Source organism: Cebus imitator, unplaced genomic scaffold (assembly GCF_001604975.1).
Source record: "Cebus imitator isolate Cc_AM_T3 unplaced genomic scaffold, Cebus_imitator-1.0 Scaffold31, whole genome shotgun sequence".
Lineage (NCBI taxonomy): Eukaryota > Metazoa > Chordata > Mammalia > Primates > Cebidae > Cebus > Cebus imitator.
The window spans coordinates 8,292,164-8,316,436 of NW_016107346.1; the positions used below are offsets into that span (position 1 = coordinate 8,292,164).

At 47.1% G+C, this 24,273-nt stretch overlaps 1 protein-coding gene across 4 annotated transcripts in view; it reads left to right on the forward strand.

Annotated features, from left to right (window-relative positions):
- Nucleotides 1-24,273, forward strand: part of CRACDL (CRACD like) — a 146,982-nt gene that overhangs the window by 103,486 nt on the left and 19,223 nt on the right. For 3 of the 4 annotated variants that reach the window (XM_017524041.2, XM_017524039.2, XM_017524040.2), the window contains exons 3-7: nt 530-698; nt 5,469-5,604; nt 5,948-6,112; nt 11,231-11,425; nt 14,936-16,991. In XM_017524041.2, the coding sequence (XP_017379530.1) occupies nt 530-698; nt 5,469-5,604; nt 5,948-6,112; nt 11,231-11,425; nt 14,936-16,991 (2,721 nt within the window). The remainder of the gene's footprint in view (nt 1-529; nt 699-5,468; nt 5,605-5,947; nt 6,113-11,230; nt 11,426-14,935; nt 16,992-24,273) is intronic. The other variant, XM_037736928.1, reaches the window with a different exon arrangement.

Here is a 24,273-nt window from a genome sequence, read left to right on the forward strand (position 1 = left end):
TTTTTTTTTTTTTTTTTTTGGTAGTAACGAGGTCTCACTATGTTGCCCAGGCTGGTCTCAAACTCCTGAGCTCAAGCAAACCTCCTGCTTCAGCCTCTCAAAGAGCTGAGATTATAGGTTGTGAGCCACCATGCCTGGCCAAGAATTATTTCCTAAATTGCTTGGGTTATCCCATAACCTTTACCTCCTCAAGACTTTTGTGGTTGACTTACATATATTTTAGAAATTAAAACTTGGTTATAAATGAGAGGAAGGTTGCTAATTTTGATTCTGTGATCATCTTCCAGAACATTCTTGGCTCTTTTATTTAAATATCCTTAATAAAGAGAAAACAAGATGCATTTTCAGGTGTGTAAAACTGGTATACCATGTACTTCTGTGGAGTAAAAGGACTTTTCAGAAGCAGATAACATACATGGATGGAAATCTTGCTTTTTCCCCTTTACGTGCCCATTGCATACATGCCCATAAACACACATTGTACACACTCTTACTTATTACTTGTTTTTTTTTTCTCTGATCTGTATAGGAAAGAAAAAATCTAAATTCAAAACTTTTAAGAAGTTTTTTGGGAAGAAGAAGAGAAAAGAATCGCCGTCGTCCACAGGAAGTAGCACCTGGAAACAAAGTCAGACAAGGAATGAGGTCATTGCCATCGAGTCCGGACCAGTGGGCTACGACTCTGAGGATGAGCTGGAGTAAGTTGAGTTTTACATCCCTCAGGCCAGGAGCACCCAAAGATGCTATTTCATTATCCTGGTAACTTGCTGGATTTCTGAGCCCCCTTTCTTCCTGGGTAATTCCATTCGAGGTTTTTCCACACAAGTTGTTGTTTCCTATCTTTTCAAACCTAGGGATGGAGAACGCTGCATGTGTTCAAGTCCACAATGACAGTGGGAGAGGAGGTACTATATGCCGTTTTACAAACAGGCAAAATAAGCCCTAGATAAAATTTGGAACTTGCCCAGCATCCTACAGCTGATAGTGACAGGATCAGGGTAGGGGCCCTGGTTTAACAGGACTTAAAACTCTTTTGAGGACCTAGATACTAAACTAGAAAAGTACATTTCTCTAAACTTGCACATTGGGGCATGCTTCTTGCTATTCACTTAGAAAAAAATCATCCAAAAATATCATTAAGAAGAACAGACCCAATAAACACAAAAAAACCTGGGAGGTCTAGTAAAGAAATCCTTATTTTTGTAACTTGTATTTCATTAAAATATAGTTACAGTATATATGCTGCATTTATTCTAGCAGTTATTTCTGTAACTAAGAAGAAATGAAACAGATTTGTTGCTGTGCCGGCTTTTACCTTATTTTTTTTTTAATACAACACTGGCCCTTTAATTTGAAGATAGAACTCTTCAGGAAACGTAATATCCCTCAGGTTTGGGGTACAGACCACGCTGAGATGCGTCCCAGGCTTGAGCGTCCCGATAGTGGTGTCCTGTTCCCGCCCCTGCTCTCCCCTCCTCCCCAGCCTCCTCGCCTGTTTTTTAAAGGAGTAGAAATTTTACTGGCCACTTGGTGGCACCAGATGACTGGAAAGGAAAGATTGGACGATTGGAACTTTTTTTTCCCCCCCAGTTTTGGGTGTTTTTTTTGGTTTTGCTTGCCTTTGGTGCTAGCACGGAATGTAATAGATTCACATTGCACCGTGTGAAGTGTGGAAGGGATATACTATGTGTGCATTTTTTTAGGCGGTGCTCTGAACTCTTGGGGCGTGAGATGTTATCATGATAATATTACTAATTATTCAGTGTCATCACTTTGCATGCCCCAGGGAAACTCTAACACCCACCCCCATCCACCCCTGTCTCTTGACTGGATGGAGCACACAGTTCTGGTATTTGGAGAGACAGGCCTGGGAGTGGCCCCTCCAACCACAGACAGGAGCGCAGCCGGAGGGGCAAGCTGGGGTGAATTGGCTCGTGGTGTGAAATAGCTGATCACTTGCTGGTGTCTATCCTGTCACAGCAGCGCACGGAAAGTGGAGACAGTGCGCTTTTTATCTTGATATTCCCAGCACCTTGCAGGGAGCTGGTCCTCAGTGACTGGTAACAGTTGGCTGGTTTTGACGCTAGGCAAGGAAGATTGGGGGTGGGGCATGATGAGGCCTGGGAAGTGCAAACGACATTTTTAGAGAGCAGCGCAGAGGAAGAGGCAAGTACTGTTTGGCCTGTGGGAGTCTGCGGCAACTTCTCATCCATCACTGCGGGCAAAACAGCTCCATTTACTAAGGCACATTACTGCTAGCAAACCACATGGGACCCTGTGGGTTGAAGAAAGTGATGCCCATTTATCATGTCTGTGTCTGTACAGTTGTGCTTCTTAAGTCTCTTGATCTATAACAATTTCCTTTTGCCCTCCTCCCTTTGTTTCATGCCATTGATCTGAAGGAAGAGCAGGGCCATGTGCCCTATAGAATGTCCCATATTCTGGCTTTGCTTTCTCTTGATGTGATTCAACTCTTTCCTATATTCTCCCAATTCCCAGTACATCATTCTGTGGATCTAGATTCTTTTAGGTTCAAGCAGGTGCTGGGTGTTGTTATATCCCATCTGAGTCACCTGCTTTCTGAGCAGTGGGTTCAGGGTGTCATTGTGGTCCCTCTACCAGCCTTCACCTGACAGTTTTAACACGAAGTGGTGATTCTTCTAATTCCGTCATTCATTGTACACTTGCTAACTGAAATTCTTCAATGAGAACTTTCCTTCATCAATTGCTTGGTTGCTCTGAAACACAATTTGTAAAGTCAGGCTCTCCTTTTATTGATCCACCCTCAGAGTAATGACATGGTCCTCTAGCAACTCCCAATAGTGGCCAGTGGGTTTTGTTTTTTTCTTTTTTTTCCCCAAATACCATTAGGAATGCATTACTTTTTATATATTTGATTTGCTTTAATCCATGAGTCTTTATTCATTTTAATGCTCAAGTTGTTTCATCTTAGGCTGTTGAGAGTCACTTCAAATTTGCTCCTGGGGTCTTTTGACATGACCCCATTCATCTTTGATGGCTTCCTTACTTTATTGCCCAATGAGAAATCTCAGGTTTAGTTGGTATATTTTCTTCCCCCGACCTGGAATCAACACTTTTTTTTCACAGGGCCCTGGCCCCCTCCTCATGGTGTGAAATGGCTTTTAAAGACCTCAGTCCAGCTGCCAGGGGGCAATGATTACTAATTGGCTATCACTGCTTCTAGACCTTTCTAGTGGATATAGCTAGGAAATACTTTATTTTTCAAGAGAAAAATTAATCATTAATTTGCTATTTCCAATTCAAGTTTAATAAGACAACATTTTTACTTCTTTAATTCTTTGTATACTTTTCTCTTACACTGGAAATCAGGGCTCCTTATGATATTGACAAAATGACTCATCTTCTTTAACCTATCATAGATTATAATAATTTCCTTATCCCCTTTCCTACATGGAAGTTAAAAATACTATAAATGCTTTTCTGCATGGTGTCTTATAATAGTGTTACTGCGAATAAATCTACAGAGTGCAATGTAATGTTTTTGATTTTTAATCATTATTACTACTAATAAGATCGGTGAGTGCAGTTTGATGTCTTTGGTTTTCTTGCCATTGTTCCTAGAATGTATTCTATCTTGGATGTGGAGTTGAAGTCACTTGGAATTATTATATTCTCTGTCTTGTCATGCTAATAATATGATATAAAACCAGATTTGTTTGTGTTTGTTTTCTAGTTTTAGAGATTGTTTCATTTCTCTTTTTGATTTGATCTTTTAATTATGTAAAACATTTACATAGTTTCAAAGACAAAGTTGTAAATGTAGGTATCTTTGCACCATGTCTCCTCATCTAGTCCTTCCTTCCCCATAAAGGAAACCACTTTTACATATTTGTTATGTATTTTTCCATTTTCATTTTTTTAAATATAAGAAACACACACACATGTTCAGATAACATCCATGCCCCCTTTTCCACGCAGTGCTGACATACTGTGAACATTGTGTTGCTCTGCAGTGGTTGTGAGTTATTTCACTTAGTAGAATCTGATGATGCCTGTATGCAGCGTGTAGAGAACCTTCCTGCCCATCCGACCAGCTGTGGAGTCCTCCATCCTATGACATTCCATGTTTGATTCAGTTAGATGCCTACCGAGGGGCATTAGGTGCTTCCCGTCTTTCGCTTTTCTGAATATTGCTGTAGTGAGTGGCCTTGTGCGCCTGCCATTTTGTTTTTGCCCACGCATCTTTGCGGAGACCTCTTTATGTTGCCTCTGCTCTTTGTTACATCCAAAATGGAGGTGCTTGGGTGGTGATTGTGGTCCCCAAAGGATGTGGGCCATGGGCTGTCTACTGGGGAAGGGAAATCCAAGCGTGTGTGTGACCTTTGGGTTAAGAGCTGCCCTTGGCAGGGAGGGCCTGATTCCATCAGTTGGCGTGGTTCCTTCCCTGGCATGTGAGGACACACACATCCTGGGAACCGTGGGTTCCCACTTATAAGCTTACTGTTGCAGGCATAAGAGTTTAATTAGAAGGAAGCATTATTAACCAACACAGTTTGATCTACAGTGGGGCAGAGTTCTTACTGCCCCACAGTGGACAGGATGCCCAGGGTAGGGGAGTGGCAGGAGGGTGGGGGTGGGGTGGGGCACACAAGATGTCCAGCATGTGCAAAGGCGGGCTTTCCTTCCTTCATCATCGGGTCTCAGTCATCTCCTTCCACCTATTGTTCAGGCAGCTGCTGCTGCTAGGAAAATCTGACAGCTAATTCCCACATCCTTTTAGGACATTTTGTGAATGTCCTGTGGGTTTCAGTCCCAGATCAGATTCTTGAGCTCAGAGCCGAGGAAGGGGCTGGAATGGCGATAACAAAGGCCACCATCTCTGCTCCAGGATCTAGGTAGGCACAGAGGTTTTGCCAGGATCTATGTAGGCACACGGATGGTGCCAGGTCATAAAAAGAGGCCATGGCTTTGCAGATTTGCAGTTCTCACTTCAAACAAGCCACTAATGTATGTCTTGGCTGTCTTGTGAGGATGCGTTCAGCAGGCAGGACCTCAGCCTGCTGCACACACACAGCCTTCAACCCATGGAGGGGCTGTATGTTTGCCTTCAAGATGTGACCTCACCCTCCCCGGGGCAGCCGGTACAGGCCTCCTCACAAGCTGGCCTTTGCCAGCCCCTCCCCTCTGCAGGTGTGCTGTCTTACACCTCACACCTTGTCAAACCTTGATTTTTCCACCAATAAAAAGAATTCACACACCCTTTAGCTCTTCTAGTAAGATTCCTTTCTCTACAATGCTCCAAATAGTTGACTGGCATTTGATAGTGTGTGGATAAACTAAAGTCAGGGACCACTGAAATGTAAACGCAGTGGAGGGAGTGTTGTATGATGTTCTGTTAACCCAGATACCCCTTTCTCATTCTGAGCCCCCCAGGGGGTCAGTAAGATGGAGGTGGGCAGAGTCTCACAGTGGCTGTTTTATCCTAGGGAGTCAAGGGGCACGATGGGCAGCCGGGCCCTCTCTCACGACAGTATTTTCATTCCTGAGTCCGGACAGGACCCCACTCGGCCTGTGCGGGTGTTTTCCCAAGAGAATGTGTGTGATCGGATTAAAGCTCTGCAGGTAAATGTTTCTTCGGTTGTGTCACCGGGTATGCAAGTCAAACATCCATCGAAACGTTTTTAAATGGTTTCTGCTTGGTTTATTTGGTACGCCGTAAAGTAGAATCACATACATGACAGCTCTCCCAGGACACACCGAGTTACAATGGCCTCTCGACTCATTCTTAGATAAACAAAGAAGAGATGGCAGTGGAAGAGCTGGCGGCAGATGCACGTTCAGTTCAGTTCTCTGCATCATGCCAAAACACTGAAGACATTTTCAGCATGAATGAGTTAGAGCAGGAGGATTTGTTGATAAATATCATTGATGAAAATAAGAGCACATGTTCTTTATTCCAATCTAGTTAAAAATACAGTGTAATGTGAAAATGGGACCACCACCTCCTCCAGGGGGACTTCCTGCCAAGCGGGGAGAAGACGCCGGCATGAGCTCTGAGGACGACGGGCTGCCCAGGAGCCCCCCAGAGATGTCTCTGCTGCATGACGTGGGTCCTGGCACAACTATAAAGGCAAGTACAGCCTGTGCTGCTGCACGTCTCCATCCGCACCTGCCGTGGAGGGCGCTGGAGCTCTGGGATCCCCTGTGTGTGCCTCTGAGATCTCCATGGATAGGTGAGGCTGTGCGTGGTGTGGCCGACTGGGTCACTAGAGCCTACAGTCAGCCCTTGAGATGTGTTTATTTTCATTCCTTGAGTAGAAATTCAGGTCTGGTTAGGGGACTGGTTTTGGTGACTTTTTTTTATAAGGATGATAGGTTGATAGAATTAACCCGGAATCAACCCTCTCCCTAGTCTTTCCTATGTGAGCAGATGACTAGACCCAGAACCCCATTTAGAAGAAAGGAAACACATTGTGTCTGTTTTCTGTTGCCCTGACATTTGGCCGGTGGGAAGGGGGAATAGTGAGTATGTGACCGTTGAGGCTCTGATGGTCTCCGGTGCCTGAGCCTGTGACCCTGAGGTGGTGTTGGCGTGCAAGTAGTAATGTGCTGTGTTGCTGCAAACAGGGCAGCAGGGAAAGGTTGACAAGCAAGAGAGGAACTGATGAACTCAGCAAGGTGGAAGAACCGGTCCCAAACACCACCTTCCCCATTAGAAACCAAGGGGCGGGGTTGGGGGGGGCAGCAGGCAAGGAACTAAGCTCTTTCTCATGCATAAACAACATAGCTAGTGATGTTGCCACGTTTTAAATTCTTTATGTTATTGTGGTAAGAACACTTAATGCCCATACAATGTACTTGCACATAAATGTTACAAATAGGTGGTCATCGTTCTCATGTAGACAACCCTGGCTGTGGGGGATGGATAGAGTTGGAGTCATCTGTTATGCTGACACTTGGAAAACAAATAAAGGCCAGAGTTTATTTTTTTATAGCCACACACCTGCCCCTGCAGCCCTGTCACCTCTGGCCTGCTCAAGGGGCCACTGGCAGTGAAGGGGGTGGGTTCGTCGTAACCCACTGCCTTGCAGATTCTGTGCTGCTCTGAACTCTGTTCAGAAGCCACTTCAACGTGCGCACCTATAAACCCTGCCACACAAAATTTTTGGGTGTGGTTGTAAGTTCCCAAAACATCACTGATAAAAAGGCAGAAGGACTGTGGTGGGGCTGAGTGTGTGGGGTGGGAACTGACGTGAACCCAGCTAGAGAATTATTCTCTCTAGAATTTTGCTCAGGGGCGAGGCTGTCCCTGCTCATTCCAGGAGCAGGGTCTGAGGACAGTGGGCTACCCAGGCCTGCTCTCCAGCCTTGAGCAGAAGGGAGAGAGGAAGAGGAGGATGGTATGGCCTATGTCATAGACTCCACCGAACCAACCCAGTACGCCTTAACACCTCAAATACTCTTTTGTGCAATTTCAGAGTCCTCCTGTCAGTAGCAGATGCGACTTTGTGTATTTCTGGGCTATGCAGTAGGAAGAGGTCTGTTGTGAGCTGCCTGATTCCTCATCATAGATGGACTCCCCCCTTCCCATCCCACAGATCTCTGACTCTCACAGCATCCCAGTTCTCTACCTTTAGCCAGGATGGGCAGTAAGAGGAGAGGTTGTTTCTAACCCATCCATTGACAAGCAAGCCTGTCTCCAAACCCGTGTGACACCATGAGGCACAAATTCCACAGGTGGCTCGGCTGGACCAGGCTGACCTTGTCTCTCACAGCACAACCACCTCCTGTGGTTGGTCCTTTATTAAAAAAAATTTTTTTTGAGATTTTATCAATTTTGGGGTAATATGGACAATCTTCTAGCTTCATAGGAAACCAAAATTTGGAACTTTAAGACTTAAAAGCAAAAGTGTAATCTTTACTGTCTTCATTGTTTTGAAGACACGATGATTCCATTTTGAGGCCTGAAAGTTTTTATGCATAATTGGTCAATTGAGAGGGATAAACAACACGCCCTTTAAAATGGGCTTCTAGAATATGTTGTATTTGATAAAATAGTGCCTCTGGCCCCAAAAGGATGGATGGAGGCTGTTTAATGTTCTCCCATATTTACACCTTACACAGGCCCACATGCTTACACAGGCCCACATAGACAGAGAAATGTATTGTGGAAAAAAGAGTCTTTATAGCAAGTATTTAATGTTTTAACCAGGGTGACGTTTCCTGATAGAGTAAGTTTTTCAGGAAATATATGGAATAATTTTTCAAATTTTATTACCAAGTGTCATAACTGATGAAAGTTTACTTGGTGGTTTTTAAGATAAAATAATGTCTAATGGGTCATATTCCCAGTGTCCTGCTACAAAGCAGGGCATGCCAGGTAGATGGTTGAAAAACTGGCAGGGCTACTGAGTCATTTTGCTCCTGGTGATGCGGGAAGGGCAGATGGGGAGGGAACACAAATCTGGTGGCAAATGAACAAATACATGCCCACAGCTCCAGAGGTTGGCCTCCAGCAGGCTTATCACCTCTTGGAATCTGTGTCTTCAGAGGGTTTTGGCTCAGAGTTTTCGGGGGATGAGATGAGATTGGGTAGATCAGCACCTCTCCTTCCAGTAGGACCAATGGCTTCTCTTTACCCCTGGAACACCAAGGTGCCCCTGCTTCCTGTCCAGTGGCCCTTCCTTCATGAACTGCCCCCAGCTCACTCCTCAGTGACTGAGCCCCTCTTTTTGAGGACACACATCCTAAAGCACCTGTCACTCAGGGCCGCCCATGAAAAGCTTCTGAACCCATTTCCTCCAGCCATTTCCTCTGGGCCCTTTGAGCTGCCTTTCCTGCAACAAAGAGCCACATGCTAGGCTTTTAAATTTTCTGCTTTCAGAATCATCCAGAAGCACAGATTTCAGGAAAAACTGGGTGACTGGAAGCAAGCCATGCAGAGGTGAATGTTCTGGGTGCTACCAGCCCACCCATGAATCCAGCTTCCCAGCCCTCATCTCTTCCCCATGGTCCTAGCCCACCCCACGTATTTATATCACTGATCAACAACAGACACGATTCTCCTTGATCATGAAGATGGGGGGTCTTTCCAGACCGCAAGATCTCTCAGAGCAACAGTGGAAACAGAAGTGAGAGTTCTGAGACCAGAGAAGTTGAGTTCCCTAGTGGGGGAGAGCTTGTACCTGGGACACACGTCAGGGGAGTTAGGCTCCATGCCAAGGTCCCCTAGCCCAGGGGCCAGAGTGGGCCTGAGCCCAGGACATCTGCCCAGGCAGGACAGACGCCAGGTGGCCCACAGGGAGGAGGGCCTGCTGTTTATCCTTTGGAGCCTTCAGGGTATTGGGCTTATAGAGGAGCAGTCAGGGGTATCATTGTCACAGGCACCATGATCATTCTCACTGCACTTGCAAAGCGGCTTATCTTGTCTGTTCTCATGAGTCCTAGGCAGTGAGGTTTTTTTTTTTAACCAAATGTTTATACATTGTTCCTCTAGACACAGGTAAATATTACAGATTCTGTATGATTTTTTTTAAATGTACACATCCTATTTGTGACCTTTAAGGAAGACTATCTAGGAAAGGTATTGATTTCCCAGTCTAAGGCGACTTCCTGAGTCGTCAGTGACCACAGTGAGAGCCAAAGCCACAGGCACATACATAGTCACGGCCCAGAGACTTACGGTTTATTTTTAGCATAATTTTTTTTCACTTTATTCCCGTAAGTATCTGAATAGCTAAAATAGAATTTATGTAGATTATGTCCACTTTTAGCCCCTTCTCCCCCATGGTAGTAATTATCTCCTCCTTGTTTACACGGATAAATTACACTTTTATTAGAAAATAGGAGAGGCCTTCATGTAAACAGGGAGAGGTAGCTCCTCCCATGTCGGAGCCCATCTCTCCAGTACGGTCATTTTTATGGTTCCCTGTCAGGGTTAGCAAAGGCCGCTGGGCACCTGCACTGTGTGGGGTCCCAGGGTTATGGAAGAGAAACAGTGGATGTGCCCATGGCCCTGGGAGCTCGCCACTGGGGACGACACTGGTGTGTTGTCTCACTGCCTCATTCAGTTTTCATGAGGTGTTACTGAATCATTGTGTGAATAAAATTCTATTCTTAAGTTAAATGGAAACTTGACACTAATACTGCCCATCATGCTTGAGTAGAAAGCTTGCTTGAAGGTCACAGAATTATATGAAAAGCCCGTCACCTCCCAGAGTTTCCCTGTGCACCTCGTCCCTCATCTGGGCTGCATGTGCTCACAGGTACTCTAAGCTTCATGCCTACTCCTGTCTGCAGGGGAGCCCAGTTCGACCTCACTCTGTAGTGGAGCTGGCCAAGTTCTGGGGGCAGGGATCTTTGGGTATTGCCCTCATTCTTCCATATGACTGCCAGCATCCCTTTGTCCCAGGTGACATGTTTAGCCTTTGCTGTCAATTCTTCCATGCTGAAGTAAAAATGAGTAAAATACCTGTAATAGATGGCAACTTCCACCCAGATTTCTTCAAGAGGACACATGAGTACCCAGAAACCTTCCAGGATGAACCAGGAAGGCTCCAGTGATGGAGCGCTGGGCAGTGGGCTCGGCACTAAAATCACAGCTCTGAACCTTCCTCTCAGCTTCCAGAGTCAGGACCAGGTGACTGTGCCCTGGACAAATTGGGCTGGTGTGTTTTGTCAGAGAAAGCTCTTTTGTCTGAAGTGCCTGTGCCAGCTGCCACAGGAGGATGACAGGGAAGCCTGAGACACAGGTTTTCTTCGTGGTCTCACGAAGGAGTGACAGGTTTCCAGGAGTTGGCCTCACACTTTAAACTCCCAGTCATTTACCTTTCTCCAGGAGGATCCTAGACCCTGATCCCAGCAGTTTGGGAGGCCAAGGCAGGCAGATCACGAGGTCAGGAGTTCGAGACCATCCTGGCCATCATGGTAAAGCCCCGTCTCTACTAACAATACAAAAATTAGCTGGGTGTTGTGGCGTGTGCCTGTAATCCGGGCTACTCAGGAGGCTGAGGCAGGAGAATTGCTTGAACCTGGGAAGTGGAGGTTGCAGTGAGCCGAGCTCACACCACTGCAGCATTCTAGCCTAGGTGACAGAGCAAGACTCCTGCCATCCCCCTCCCTGCAAAAAAAAGAAAGCATTTCCACACAGGTAAAGCCAGAGACTGTGGGAAGACCAAGCCTGCGTTGGTTGTCCTTATTTCAGATGGTGAAGCTCATGCTCAGCGTGTTTGTTCCCTGTCCCATGAAGGTCTCTGTCGTGTCTCCAGACCACGTGAGCAACAGCACTGTCTCCGCCCGGACCTCGGACAGCAGCCTGGCGCCAGTGGCTGACTTCAGTTACCCTCCAGAATCCTCCTCCTGCCTGGACAACTCTGCAGCTAAGCACAAGCTCCAAGTCAAGCCCCGCAACCAGCGGTCGAGTAAAATGAGGCGGCTCTCATCGGTAATTGGGTTTCCTTCTCCACGCAGAGGCAGGCTAGGCAGGCTTGCACCCCCCACCCAACACACACCCCCAACCTACCTCACTCCCCCGCATAAGGTCTCATATCCCCTCCAAGCACCCCATAGTTGATGGAGCCATGCTGCAGGAGCTGAAGTTTCTCATCCTTTTAAACATAAACCACATCTGTCTCTCCCTTGCAGAAACACTCCATCCATCCATCCATCCATCCATCCATCCATCCATCCATCTATCAGTCCATCCATCCATCCATCCATTCATCCATCATTCCTTACACAGTCACTATTGAATGCTGGTTGCCTTCCCCCTGCACTCAGTGTAATGTCCACACTTCAGGCCTGGCATATCAGGTACTGCCTACCCCCCAGGCTTCTTACCCTCTTTCTCAATCAGCACTCTGGCCACCTTTCTGCCTCTTGAGCTCATGAGCTGCTTCTAACCTCAGGCATTGGTGCTGCTGTGGCCCAGCTTTGGGGCCTGACAGTCCCCCAAAGAAACTCACCCTGCCCGTTCAATTCCTTAGGAGCACTTGCCACATGCCAAAGTGATTTTTGCAAATGGATGTGCTCTTATTGCCAGTCTTGAGACCCTGTCCTGGCTGTACTTTCAGCCCTTAGAACATTTCTAGTAACAGAGATGTTAAATGGATGAGTGATTGAACAAATGAATGAGTGAATTAACAAATGAGTGAATGAAAGAAGCTGAAACACTAGCGTGGACACCTGCCTTGGGTGAGAGCCTACTCAGTAGCATGGGGAGCATGCCTCGCAAGGAGAGACCCCTCTTTGGGTGTGCTGCCTTGGGTGTCGTTACCTCCTAGTCCTAGAAGCTGAGAAACTGGTTCATGGAATACTTTGGCTTCATTTACCAGCAGGTTCGAGGTTCACATAGGGTTGTTTCCTCTCCCCTACATCATGGGCACTGTAATGCCTCCCCACTGGAGTCAGGGCCAGCCTGGCCACAGAGAATGACAGTGCTGAAAAAGAGATGCTCACAGGCTAATGTCCGCTGTCCTTCCCTCATGACATGATTGGGGGGGTGTTGGTGAAGTACCCAGGGCAAGCTAGGTGCCTCAGCTGGAGACAGCGGGCTGGGACCACTCAGGACTTCAGTGACTCCCTGAAGAGAGCGAGTTTTCCTTTGGGCGTATGGAAGGTGCTCTTTAAACTCATGCCAGCAGAGTAGACTTTTGAGGGGACTAATGTTGGAAGAAGCAGCAAGGTGGGTTATCTTCATGCTGATGTGCCAGCAGGGACCAGGTACTTGCATGTATGTGTCTGCGTTCAATGCATGTACAGTTAAAGGCTGTGTGCTGTGCAGGTGTGACAAGGTCCAGTCACTCGAGACCTGCCTGTCCTCATGCTGAGTGAGACCACAGGGCCAGGGCCTGCCCCCTTTTGGCCCTCAAGTCTGTAATTTATGACTCCCATGGGGATGTCTTTGGCTCTGGCCAGGGCATTTATAACCAGCCACAACCTGGCCAGGACTTGGTGACAGAGCGAAGCCTGGTGTCTATTCCAGGTGGAAACGCAGCTTCCCTTCTTGCTCCCATCTGTGCAGGGCTGTATCCCTCTTTCTTTACATTTGAACTTGACTTAGTTCTTGAATCCCACTTTATAGAATAAGAGAAAACCTGATACAGTCAGTCTGAGTAAACATGTAAACACAGCCTTTCCTTGATTTTAAACTCTGTCACATCCATGGCTTTCTCTTTTTTCCCTTCCCTGCTTGGTAAGGTGCAGGCATGAGTATCTTAAGTTCTCAGAGGTGTCCATATTTTCCTTCATCCACTGTTGTGGAACCTATGATGTTGGAGGCCTCTGTCCTTCGGTGTCCACAGCACCCTTTGCCCTTTGGTCATGAGATCCCTCTTCCCAACCGTAAGGACCTTCTTTGTGGCCTGGCCCCTCTCAGGGATCAAGGTGCTTTCAGACGCTCCCTAACTGTTCCCAGGATGGGAAAGAACAGCCTTGCTGACCCCTCTGCTGCCTTGTGTGGGCTCCATGACTGACAGTTTTAAAAGGTGACCCCCATTCTAAAGAGGTTTCAATATCAGCAGTTTCCTGTAGTAGTAGAAGACCATCAACATGGCAAAGTCAAGAACTTGCAGCTTTTGAATTTGTAGCTTTCTTTGTGCCTCTTCCTCTTTTTAAATCCAAATATGATTGTGCATTTTGTTAAGAGTTTGCTTAGGTATTGTCACAAACATCCCAGGCGTCCTGCATTCTATTAGCAAGCAGATGACATGAAAAATGTTAATAACATTAATAACAACAAACAACAAGAAGAAAAACCTATTGCAAACATATCCCTGAGTGTCTTATTTCCTGCTTTAGAAAAGGGGAAGGAGAGAGCAATAGCCTGGGTGACTCTTGGGGCCTAATATCACAAACTTTCTAAAAAGATGAGCCTCTACACGTCATCAACCTTTTAGTCATCTTCACATGTTACTTTTGAATGATTCTTGGTTACCTGGAACTCCTTTCCTTCCCAAGAGAGCAGGAACTGACTGTGACAGAAGGAGGAAGTTGGACTGGAATCTGAATTCTAGAGATCTTTCGGAAGAATATCACAAGGCAGTGTATGTTTGCCAAGCCAGTAGGGCTTCAGGAGGCCAGAGAAGGGAGGATCTTAAGCTGCAGGGAACAGTCAAGACTACCTATAGAGGGGGAGAGTTTGAAGCAGTCCTTAGGGGTCCTGGTAGAGCATCCTGGAGGTTGGGGGCAGGGGGTGGGGGTGGCAGTCACTCAGACCAAGTGTCTGGCACAGTGTTGGGGGCTTGGTTTGACCTGAGTAAGGAGTGGAAGAAATAACTTAAGACCAGAGAATCTAGGACTTTAAATTTAGCTGAAAATTTTGATTTTATCCTATAAGCTGTGGTTAGCTATTGACATGATATGAGTCATCTTTTAGGAAAACCAGTCTAGCTTTGCTATGAGGGCAGATTCCTGAAGTGTTGACATGGGAGACTGGCTGTGAGGAACACAGGGCCATAGAGTCCCAGCTGTTCAGCTGGGCCACCTGCTTGCCCAGGCTTGGCCAAGGTATTGGTTTCTCTGGGCTCCTGGCTCTGAAGTGCAAAAAGAGACCTAATCATCTCTTCCTCACTGGGACGAATGATTAAATGAAATAACAAGTGTGGAGCACAGAGCATGGTAGACACTGGCTGCTGTTGGTTGCCTTCCCTTGTTGGTCGCATTACTCTCTAGTCCACTGGTATTGAGGCTCTGCCAGAGGAGTTGTAGGCATTTACTTTGGAGGCATATCCGCCATTTTCCTGATAAACTTGTGAGCCCAAGTAGACCAGCAGGATACAGACTGAGAAAAGACACCTGTGGGTATATGCCTACTTAAGTGCCAGCTTTAGAGACATTGCTATCACTAAACCATTATAAGCCTTGAAGAAACCGGGGAGGTGATGGGCTTCCTGGAATTTGCTATAGTGATGGTGCTTTTTATTTCTTTTCTTCTCTTCTTCTTTATATCTCTCAGCGTGCTCAGTCTGAATCCCTGAGCGACCTGACGTACACTCCCGAGGAGGAGGAAAACGAGGAGAAGCCACTGCTGGAAGTCAGCCCAGAAGAGAGCCCCAGCTCTGGGCAGCAGGACGTGGCACGGGACAGAGGCCCTGAGCCTGGGCCACCAGCGCCCTTGCTGCCAAACGGAGGGACCCGTGCCAGACGCGCCCGCCTGCAGCACTGCCAGGCGCTCAGGGCCAGCGTGGAGGAGGAGGGCACCCTTGGGGAGGACCCCTCAAGTCGCCTGGCCACCCCGGAACTCGCCGAGCTCCAGTCGACCCCCGCTCTCCGCGTGGAGCCCCCGTCCCCGCCAGCGGACCCCCAGCACCTCGGTCCCGACGGCGGAAAGCAGGAGGAGGGGGCAGCCCCCGCAGGCCCGTGTGCCCCGGCCACAGACACCGCAGAGGAGGTGGTCTGTGCTCCTGAAGACATCCGGAGCCCCTCTCCCACCGCCATCCCCAAGGGTGATCCGACGCCGCCCGAGACTGTCTCCGCCGCCGCCTCGGAGGCGCACTCTGCTCCCGACGACCAGCCAGACCACAGTGTCCTGCAGGAAGCGGAGCCGACGCCCCCAGTGCTCCCGGACGAGGAGAAGGGGCCCCCAGGGCCGGTGCCCGAGCCCGAGAGAGCAGGGGCTGAGCCCGAGAGAGCGGGGACCGAGCCCGAGAGAGCGGGGACCGAACTCGCCAGAGCGGGGATCGAACCCGAGAGAGCGGGGAACGAGCCGGAGAGAGCGGGGAGCGAGCCCGAGAGAGCGGGGAACGAGCCCGAGAGAGCGGGGAACGAGCCAGAGAGAGCGGGGAACCAGCCCGAGAGAATGGGGACCGAACCCGAGAGAGCGGGGACCGAGCCCGAGAGAGCGGGGACCGAACCCGAGAGAGCGGGGGCCGAGCCCGAGACAGCGGGGACCGAGCCCGAGACAGCGGGGACCGAGCCCGAGAGAGCGGGGACCGAACCCGAGAGAGCGGGGAACAAGCCTGCGAGAGCGGGGAACGGGCCGGAGAGAGCGGAGACCGAGCCCGAGAGAGCGGGGAACGAGCCCAGGAGACTGGGGAACGGGCCCTCCGCGGGGCCCGCCCCGAGCACCCCAGTGCCCAAGAGCTGCCTGAAGCACCGGCCCGCGGCGGCCATCGAGGGCCCTGCCGCATCCCCGCCGCCTGCCGCCACGAAGTCGCCCCCGGGAGAGCCCGGTCCCTCTTCCCCCGACGCGGAGGCCGCCGCCCCGGAGCGCCCCAAGGCCGAGCGGGCAGAGGCTCCACCTGCGGGCGCCGAGAGGGCGGCGCCGGAGCGGAAAGCGGAAAGGGGCGGCGCCGAGCTGCGGGGTGCGAAGAAGTTCTCGGTGTCCTCGTGCCGAGCGCGGCCTCGTCCGGGCGCCTCCCGCCCGTTGGAACGCGCCGGCGGCCGCCTGCCCCTCTCCAGCAGCCGCCCGGCCTGGAGGAGCGAGGCGGCCCTCGACGACCTCCAGGGGCTCCCCGAGCCCCAGCACGCGAAAGCCGGCCCTCGGAAGCCGGCGGAGTGCGGCCCTCAGGACTCGGGCGACAGAGCGGCCACCCCGGCCGGGCCTCGCAGGAGCCCCCAGGAGGCTGCCGCCTCGCCCGGGACGAGAGAGCCCTGCCCAGCGGCCAAGGAGCCGGCTCCGAGCGAGGACAGAAACCCCTTCCCCGTCAAGCTTCGGTCCACCTCCCTCTCGCTCAAATACAGGGATGGCGCCTCCCAGGAGGCGAAGGGTGTGAAGAGGTACGGTGCCGAGGTCCGGTTAGAAAGGTCGCTCACCGTGCTCCCGAAGGAGGAGAAGTGTCCTCTCGGGACGGCCCCCGCTCTTCGAGGCGCCAGGGCCCCCAGCGACCAAGGAAAGGGGAAGGCCCGGCCCCCGGAGCCGCTCAGCTCCAAGCCGCCCCTGCCCCGGAAGCCGCTTCTGCAGAGCTTCACGCTCCCGCCGGCGCCCGCGCCCCCCGACACCAGCCCAGGAGAGCGGGACCCCAGAAAGGAGCCCAGGACGGCGGAGAAAAGGCCGCTGCGCAGGGGAGCTGGTAAGAGCCCGCCGAGGGTGCGGGAAGGGCAGGGCCTGGGGAGATCCACATCTGCTCGCACATCTTGCTGGATGCCCGCCAACTTTGTTGCAGGAGAATTAGAAGGAATCAGAATTCCCACTAACATCATGTCTGATCTAGAGGAAGCTTGTCCAATCCGCGGCCTGGGCCCAGGGCGGTTTTGAAGGTGGCCCGACACAAATTTGTAAACTTTCTTAAAACATTATGAAAATTTGCGATTTATTTTTAAGCTCATCATCAGCTATCCTTAGTGTTAGTGTATTATATGTATGGCCCAAGACAATTCTTCTTCCATTGTAGCCCAGGGAAGCCAAAAGACTGGACACTCCTGATCTAGAGTAAGGAATAGGCCTACCTCGGTAGCTCACCCCTGTAATCCCAGCACTTTGGGAGGCCACGACCTGCGGTTAAGCCCAGGAGTTCCACACCAACCTGGGCAACCTAGCAAGACCTCGTTCTACAAAGCATTTAAAAACTAGCCAGATGTGGTGGTGCATACCTGGGGGCATGCACCTCAGCTACTTGGGCGGCTGAGATAGGAGGACTGCTAGAGCCTGGGAGTTCAAGGCTGAACAGTGAGATACGATGGTACCACTGCACTCCAGCCTGGGTGACAGAGTGAGACTGTCTGTTTTAAAAAGAGAGAGAGAAAATAAGGAGTAAAGAGTAGAAAAGGGAAAAGAAATACCAGGATTTTGTGTAAGTACAGAGAAGTCAAGTGTGTAGGCATGAGACAAAAAATGCAGAAACTAATTTTGATAGGACTCTCAGCAAATCCCTCAAATTCTTCTCCCACTTTTCACCTGAGAAACTCAGCAAAGTTCCAGTCCCAGGACGTGTGTACTCATTTTGATGCAGGTTCTTTCAGGGCCAAAGCTATTTCTTGACTATAAATGAAACATCTTACTCCTCATCAGACTCCTTCTGATCTTTTCTTCCAAGAAAGAATTTCCTCCCCCTTCATAATCAGGTTCACACGGCCCAGCTGCATGTGAAAAGCATTCTGTATATTGGAATCACAAGTCTGTGTAAAATGTAAGTCTCAAGAGGGTCAGCATTTACTTCCTGTGCCCAAAGAGAGATTGTGGCAGAATGTAAGAGCCTTTGAAAGCAGCTGTGTTTTGAAATGAGCAGAGACAAAGTAAATGAACTTTCTCTGCCTTTGACATTTCTCACTTCTTACAGTGTTTCAGATGAAATGAGAAGTCTGTTGAAAATGGGTATTTGCAGCAGAGCTAAAGAATCTTTCATTGGTGGGTTTGTTTGTTGGTTTGTTTTTGAGATGGAGTCTCACTCTGTTGCCCAGGCTGGGGTGCAGTGGTATGATCTTGGCTCACTGCAACCTCCGCCTCCTGGGTTCAAGCAATTCTCCTGTCTCAGCCATGAAATCCCAGCCTGGGATTACAGGCATGCACCACCACATCCGGCTAATTTTTTTACATTTTGGGTAGAGACGAGGTTTCACCATGTTGCAGGCTGGCCTCGAACTCCTGACCTCAAGTGATCTGCCTGCCTCAGCTTCCCAAAGTGCTGGGATTACAGGCGTGAGCTACTGCACCTGGCCTGCTGGTTTTTTTAATAAATGGAAATCTGTGAGCCAGAAAATGAAACTACACAAATAAGCTGTGTGTGCATGTGATGAAGGCCCTAGAGAGAAGTTTTCCATGGCAAATTTTGTTTTTAAAAATGTTTTGGCCAGACACGGTGACCAAAATCACACCTGTAATCCCAGCATTTTGGGAGGCTGAGGCATGTAGATCACAAAGTCAGGAGTTCAAGACCAGCCTAACAACATGGTAAAACCCTGTCACTATTAAAACTACAAAAAATAGCCAGGCGTGGTGACGTACACCTGTAATCCCAACTACTCAGGAGGCTGAGGCAGGAGAATTGCTTGAACCTGGGAGGTGGAGGTTGTGGTGAGCCGAGATCACTGCACTCCAGCCTGGGCAACAGAGTGAGACTCTATCTCAAAAAAAAAAAAAAAAAAAAAAAAGTTTCAGGCTATTTTAGAGGCTACTCGAAATCCCAAGGTTCCATTCAAGCACTGCATTGTAGGACAGAGAGGAAATAGAGCTTGTTGGCTCTCTTAGGGAATCCTGCATCCTAAGAGGAAAATGCACACACAGGAGGAAAAATTAGCTCATACAAAACCATGTAAAAACAGTTCCAAAATAGTCTAATCTTTTCTGGCTCTTTTATAGTGCTTTAAATTCCTAAGGTGACACGCAGGGATTCACAGTTCCAAAGAGCCCACACATATGGCCTTCCCAATCTCAGGCCCCTTGCCACAGCTGTGATTTTATGTTGCTGTTGCCACTGCAGTAGGATAATCAGAGCGGGAATTTGGAGGAAGTTCAAGCTGTAGTTGATGATCCACTCTGCAGATTTCCATTGAGGTTATTGAAGCTACTGTAGAGTGATTCAAAAGCCATTGAAGTAGCAAGGGAGGGATGAGTTGCTCTCATGCACATGAAACCCTGACCTTCATGGCCTAGAATTGAAAACGTCTCTCAAGGGCTTCCTGAATGAATGGAACTTAAAAACAGAATATCCAGCTCATACTCAGATCTGGAAAGGAAGCATCGGACGGCAATGCCTGGCCCACTATTTACCTATAAGTTCCTCAATCTAAGCTAGGCTTTCTTCACTATAAAATGCCTGGGATGGTCTGTAAAGACCTTGTGTATTTTTCTTTGATTTATAAAATGTAATAGAGTGTTTGTTTATTTGCAGCTTTGCTTATATAGTAGAAGAGAATTGTCTCATCCAAGTTGAATCACGTTCTCTAAAACCATAGAAATGACAGATGAATTACAAAATGAAAGAAGAATCTAGGTTCCTTTATGGGTATGGGTAATGATTTTCATTTTAATGTAAAGAGAGGAGAGAAGGAATTACCCGCATTCTATAGGGAAGCAACTCTGGGGGCAGGGGCAGTGGTACTGGAGGGACAGATACCAGGACAGGCTGGGCCTGCTGCCTGATCCTACCTGGACCTTGAGGGGCTGTCTCATGCTGACCAGAGCAGAATCTCAGAGTCTGCACTGTCAGACCCTAGCAGAGAGACTGCCCCCATACCTTCCCCAGATGCCGAATCTGTTTGTGCTTTCTTTCATTATTATCACTTCTATTATCATTCTTATTGCTCCCAAATTATATTAACTGGAAGCAATTCAGTTCATATAAGTCTTACGGATAAGAAAAGTTTTAATAACAATATTACTCTGTTTCCAGAAAGACCTAATAATTGCTATTGTGGTATCAAATATCTTGCCCAGCGCTCCCAGATAAACTTCTGCCTCCCTCTAGGGTAATGTATGGTAAAGTTTGATAATTGAAGTGTTCCCGATGACTCTGCTTTGGGGACTCAAGCTGCTTTGTCCCCAGCACCTGGTTTATTCTTCTTCCTCTCTTCCACACCCTGTGTTCCTTCTTTGAAGGAATGGAGGAAGCTTCAGAAGAAGGAATAGGGAAGGATGCAGTGGTGGTTGGTCATAATAAACAGAGGGGCCTGGCTTGCCAAAGGGGCTGAGCCTCACAGGGGCTATGCTGGAGTGATTACTGCAAGCTTAGTACATGTCTGTGCTCCTTGAGGCAGAGGAGCCCTGTTAATAGGCTTGGTTCATAATTTGCTGATCTGTCCTAGGAAATAAATGGCCCCGCGTTATCAGCCTTGTTCATTTGTGCAGAACATTATGCATCCTTCTGTTGGTTCAATCTATCCCAGAGTCTAAATTACAAGTCATAAAGCAGCTTCTGCACACAAGATTAGAATGAGAACAAAGGAGTTAAGAGAATATTGTGTGGAAAAATTGCAAAACACAGAAACTATGTAGAAAAAAAAATCACTCCTAAGTCTACCTTCCTTCTACTCTGTCTTGTTTCTGGGTTTGAGATTTATTTTTTCACAAAGTCGTGGTCACATATTGGTGTTTTGGGAGGTAGCGCAAGAAACTACCCTTCTCACCTGGGACCTCATTTGATAACCAGCACTGGCTTCTAATCTGAGTTTGATTCCTCCAGACTGGGTTGGTGACACAGTGACACATTCCAGTCTCTGACCCTCTTTTTCTAGACTCCAGTATTCACTCATTTGTGCATTCTTTTTTTAAACAAATATTTAATGTCCTCCTGCCATGCAAGCTCTGTTTTGGCCCCAAAAGATGGGAAAAGCACAGGGGCCTGACCCTTGGAGTTTATCGCATGGAAGAGGCTGGTGTTAGCTGGCTGCTGGGGGAATGCAGACAGCCATTTTCTAGCCTACCTTGTCTTTGGATGTCACAGCCATTTTCTGAAGGAAATGAACTGAAAGAGACTGTCACCCTTTTTCAATGACACAGTTCAGATATATTCAAATTCATCTGGGTTAGAATACAAGCTGTAGGGGTTTTTTGATACCATGCTAAAAATATATTTCTATCTCTTGAATTTTTTAATTTTCATTTTATTGTGATAAGAACATAAAACATGAGATTGATCCTCTTAACAAATTTTAAAATGTACAATACAGTATTGTTGTCTGTAGGTACAATGTTGTAGAGCAGATCTCTAGAACGTACTCTTCTTATATAACTGAAACTTTAAACATTGATGAGTAGCCTCCAATTTCCCTCTATAGAAGCTATAAAAATAGAAATTTTAGAACTGCAAAAGCTGGAGTGGCTATATTATCACACAAAGAAAACTTCAGAAAAAAGACAATTATTAGCGATAAAATGGAACATTATATAATGATAATTTCAGTAATATTGGTGAATCAAGAATGCATAACAGTACCTAATGTGTATGTCCCTAACAGCAGAACTTCAAAATACGTGAAGCAAAAACTTGGCAGTACTGAAAGGAAAAGTAAACAAATCCATAGTAAAATGTAGAGATGTTAGCACTCCTCTGTCAGTAGTCAAGAAAAGTAGCAGGTAGAGGCCAGGTGTAGTGGCTCACGCCTATAATCCCAGGACTTTGGGAGGCCAAGACAGGTAGATCACAAGGTCAGGAATTCAAGACCAGACTGGCCAACATGGTGAAACCCTCTCTCTACTAAAAAATACAAAAATTAGCTGGGCATGATGGCACATGCCTATAATCCCAACTACTTGGGAGGCTGAGGTAGGAGAATTGCTTGAACAGGGACCCGGGAAGCAGAGGTTGCAGTGAGCCAAGATTGCGCCACTGCGCTCCAGCCTAGGCTACAGAGCGAGACTCCATCTCAAAAAAAGAAAAGAAAAGTAGCAGGTAGAAAATCAGGAAGGATATTTCAATTAGGTCAATTTGGTTGAACATTATCATCAATCACCTTGACCTGATTGGTATTTATAGAACAGCCCACCAGCCACTGCAGAATACATGTTCTTTTCAAGTGCACATGGGACATTCATGAAGATAAACCATATTCTAAGTCACTAAACAGCCCTTAATAATTTAAAAAATTGAAATTATGCAAATCTTGTTCTTTGTCCTTAATGAATTAAATAAGAATTTGATAACATCTGAAAAAATCTGGAAAGAAATATGAAAACGACCATCAAATATTTGAAATTAAACACTAAACCACTATATTATCCATGGGTCAAAGAGGATGTTTTAAGGAAAATTAGAACACTGAATTAAAATGAAAATATAACATATCAAAATTTGTGGAATGCAGATAAAGAGGTACTTAGGGAAACTCAACATTAAATTATTAGAAAAAATGTTTCAAAGCAATAATTTAAGCTTCCACTTCAAGGAGCTAGAAAAAGAAAAGCAAACGAAAAGCAAGCAGGAAAGAAAAGAGAGCAAACATAAATGAAAATATAAAATAATATTAAAAATTAATGAAGCCAAAAGATGGTTCTTAAAAATAGGCAATAAAGTTGATTTAAAAACTGAGCAAAGAAAGACACAAATTACAAACATTATGGAGTATCACCACTGACCCTACAGGCATTAAAATGATAAGGGAATACTATGAGCAATTCTATGAACATAAATTTGACAAATGAAAAGAAAAGGGCCAATTCATTGAAAGACACAAACTATCAAACTTAAAAAGTAGCATGAATAGTCCTATATATGTTAAAGAAATCAAATCTGTAGGGAAAAACCTTGCAGAAAACTCCAGTTTCACATGGTTTCACTGGTGATTTCCACCAACCATTTAAAGAAGAAATAACACCAATTATACAAAATCTCATGCAAAAATAAGGGGGAATATTCCCCGACACATTTTATGAGGCCAGCATGATTGTAGTACTGGAATTAAAGACAATACAGGAAACCATAGACCAGTATCTCTGAATTTAGATGCAAAATTCTTTTTGTTTTTTTTAGACATGGTCTTGCTCTTGTTGCTCAGGCTGGAGTGCAATGGATCTTGACTCAATACAACCTCCACCTTCTAGGTTCAAATGATTCTCCTGCCGCAGCCTCCTGACTAGCTGGGACTACAGGCATGCACCACCACACCTGGCCAATTTTTTGTGTTTTTAGTAGAGATGGGGTTTCACCATGTTGGCCAGGCTGGTCTCGAATTCCTAACCTCAGGGGATCCACCCACCTCAGCCTCCCAAAGTGCTGGGATTACAGGCGTCAGCCACCAGGCCTGGCCTAGATGCAAAATTCTTAACAAAATATTATCAAATTGTACATCACAACCAAATGGTCCTGGAGCATAGGAACATTCATAGGCAAAAGCATGAACCTTGACCTAAGTCTCACATCGTATTCAAAATTAACTCAAAAGGTGTTATGGACTTAAATGTAAAATGAAAACTATAAAACTTTTAGAAAAAAATAGGAGAAAATATTTGGGATATAAGGCTAGGCAAAGACATCTTAGACTTGACATCAAAGCATCCAAACTGGAAAATCTGATGAATTGGACATTATTAAAATTAATAACTTTTGCTTTGCAAAATACCTAGTTAAGAGCTTGTAAAGACATACTACAAACTGCAAGAAAAGATAGGCAAACTACATATCCAATAAAGGACCAGTATTTAGAATATATAAAGTCTTCTCAGAACTCATATCTTTAACCCACTTTCTAATTGGTTTGTTTAAAAAACGCAAACCAGTTAGAAAGTGGGCTAACGAGGCCGAGCGCGGTGGCTCAAGCCTGTAATCCCAGCACTTTGGGAGGCCGAGGCTGGTGGATCACGAGGTCAAGAGATCGAGACCATCCTGGTCAACATGGTGAAACCTGTCTCTACTAAAAATACAAAACATTAGCTGGGCATGGTGGCGCGTGCCTGTAATCCCAGCTACTGAGGAAGCTGAG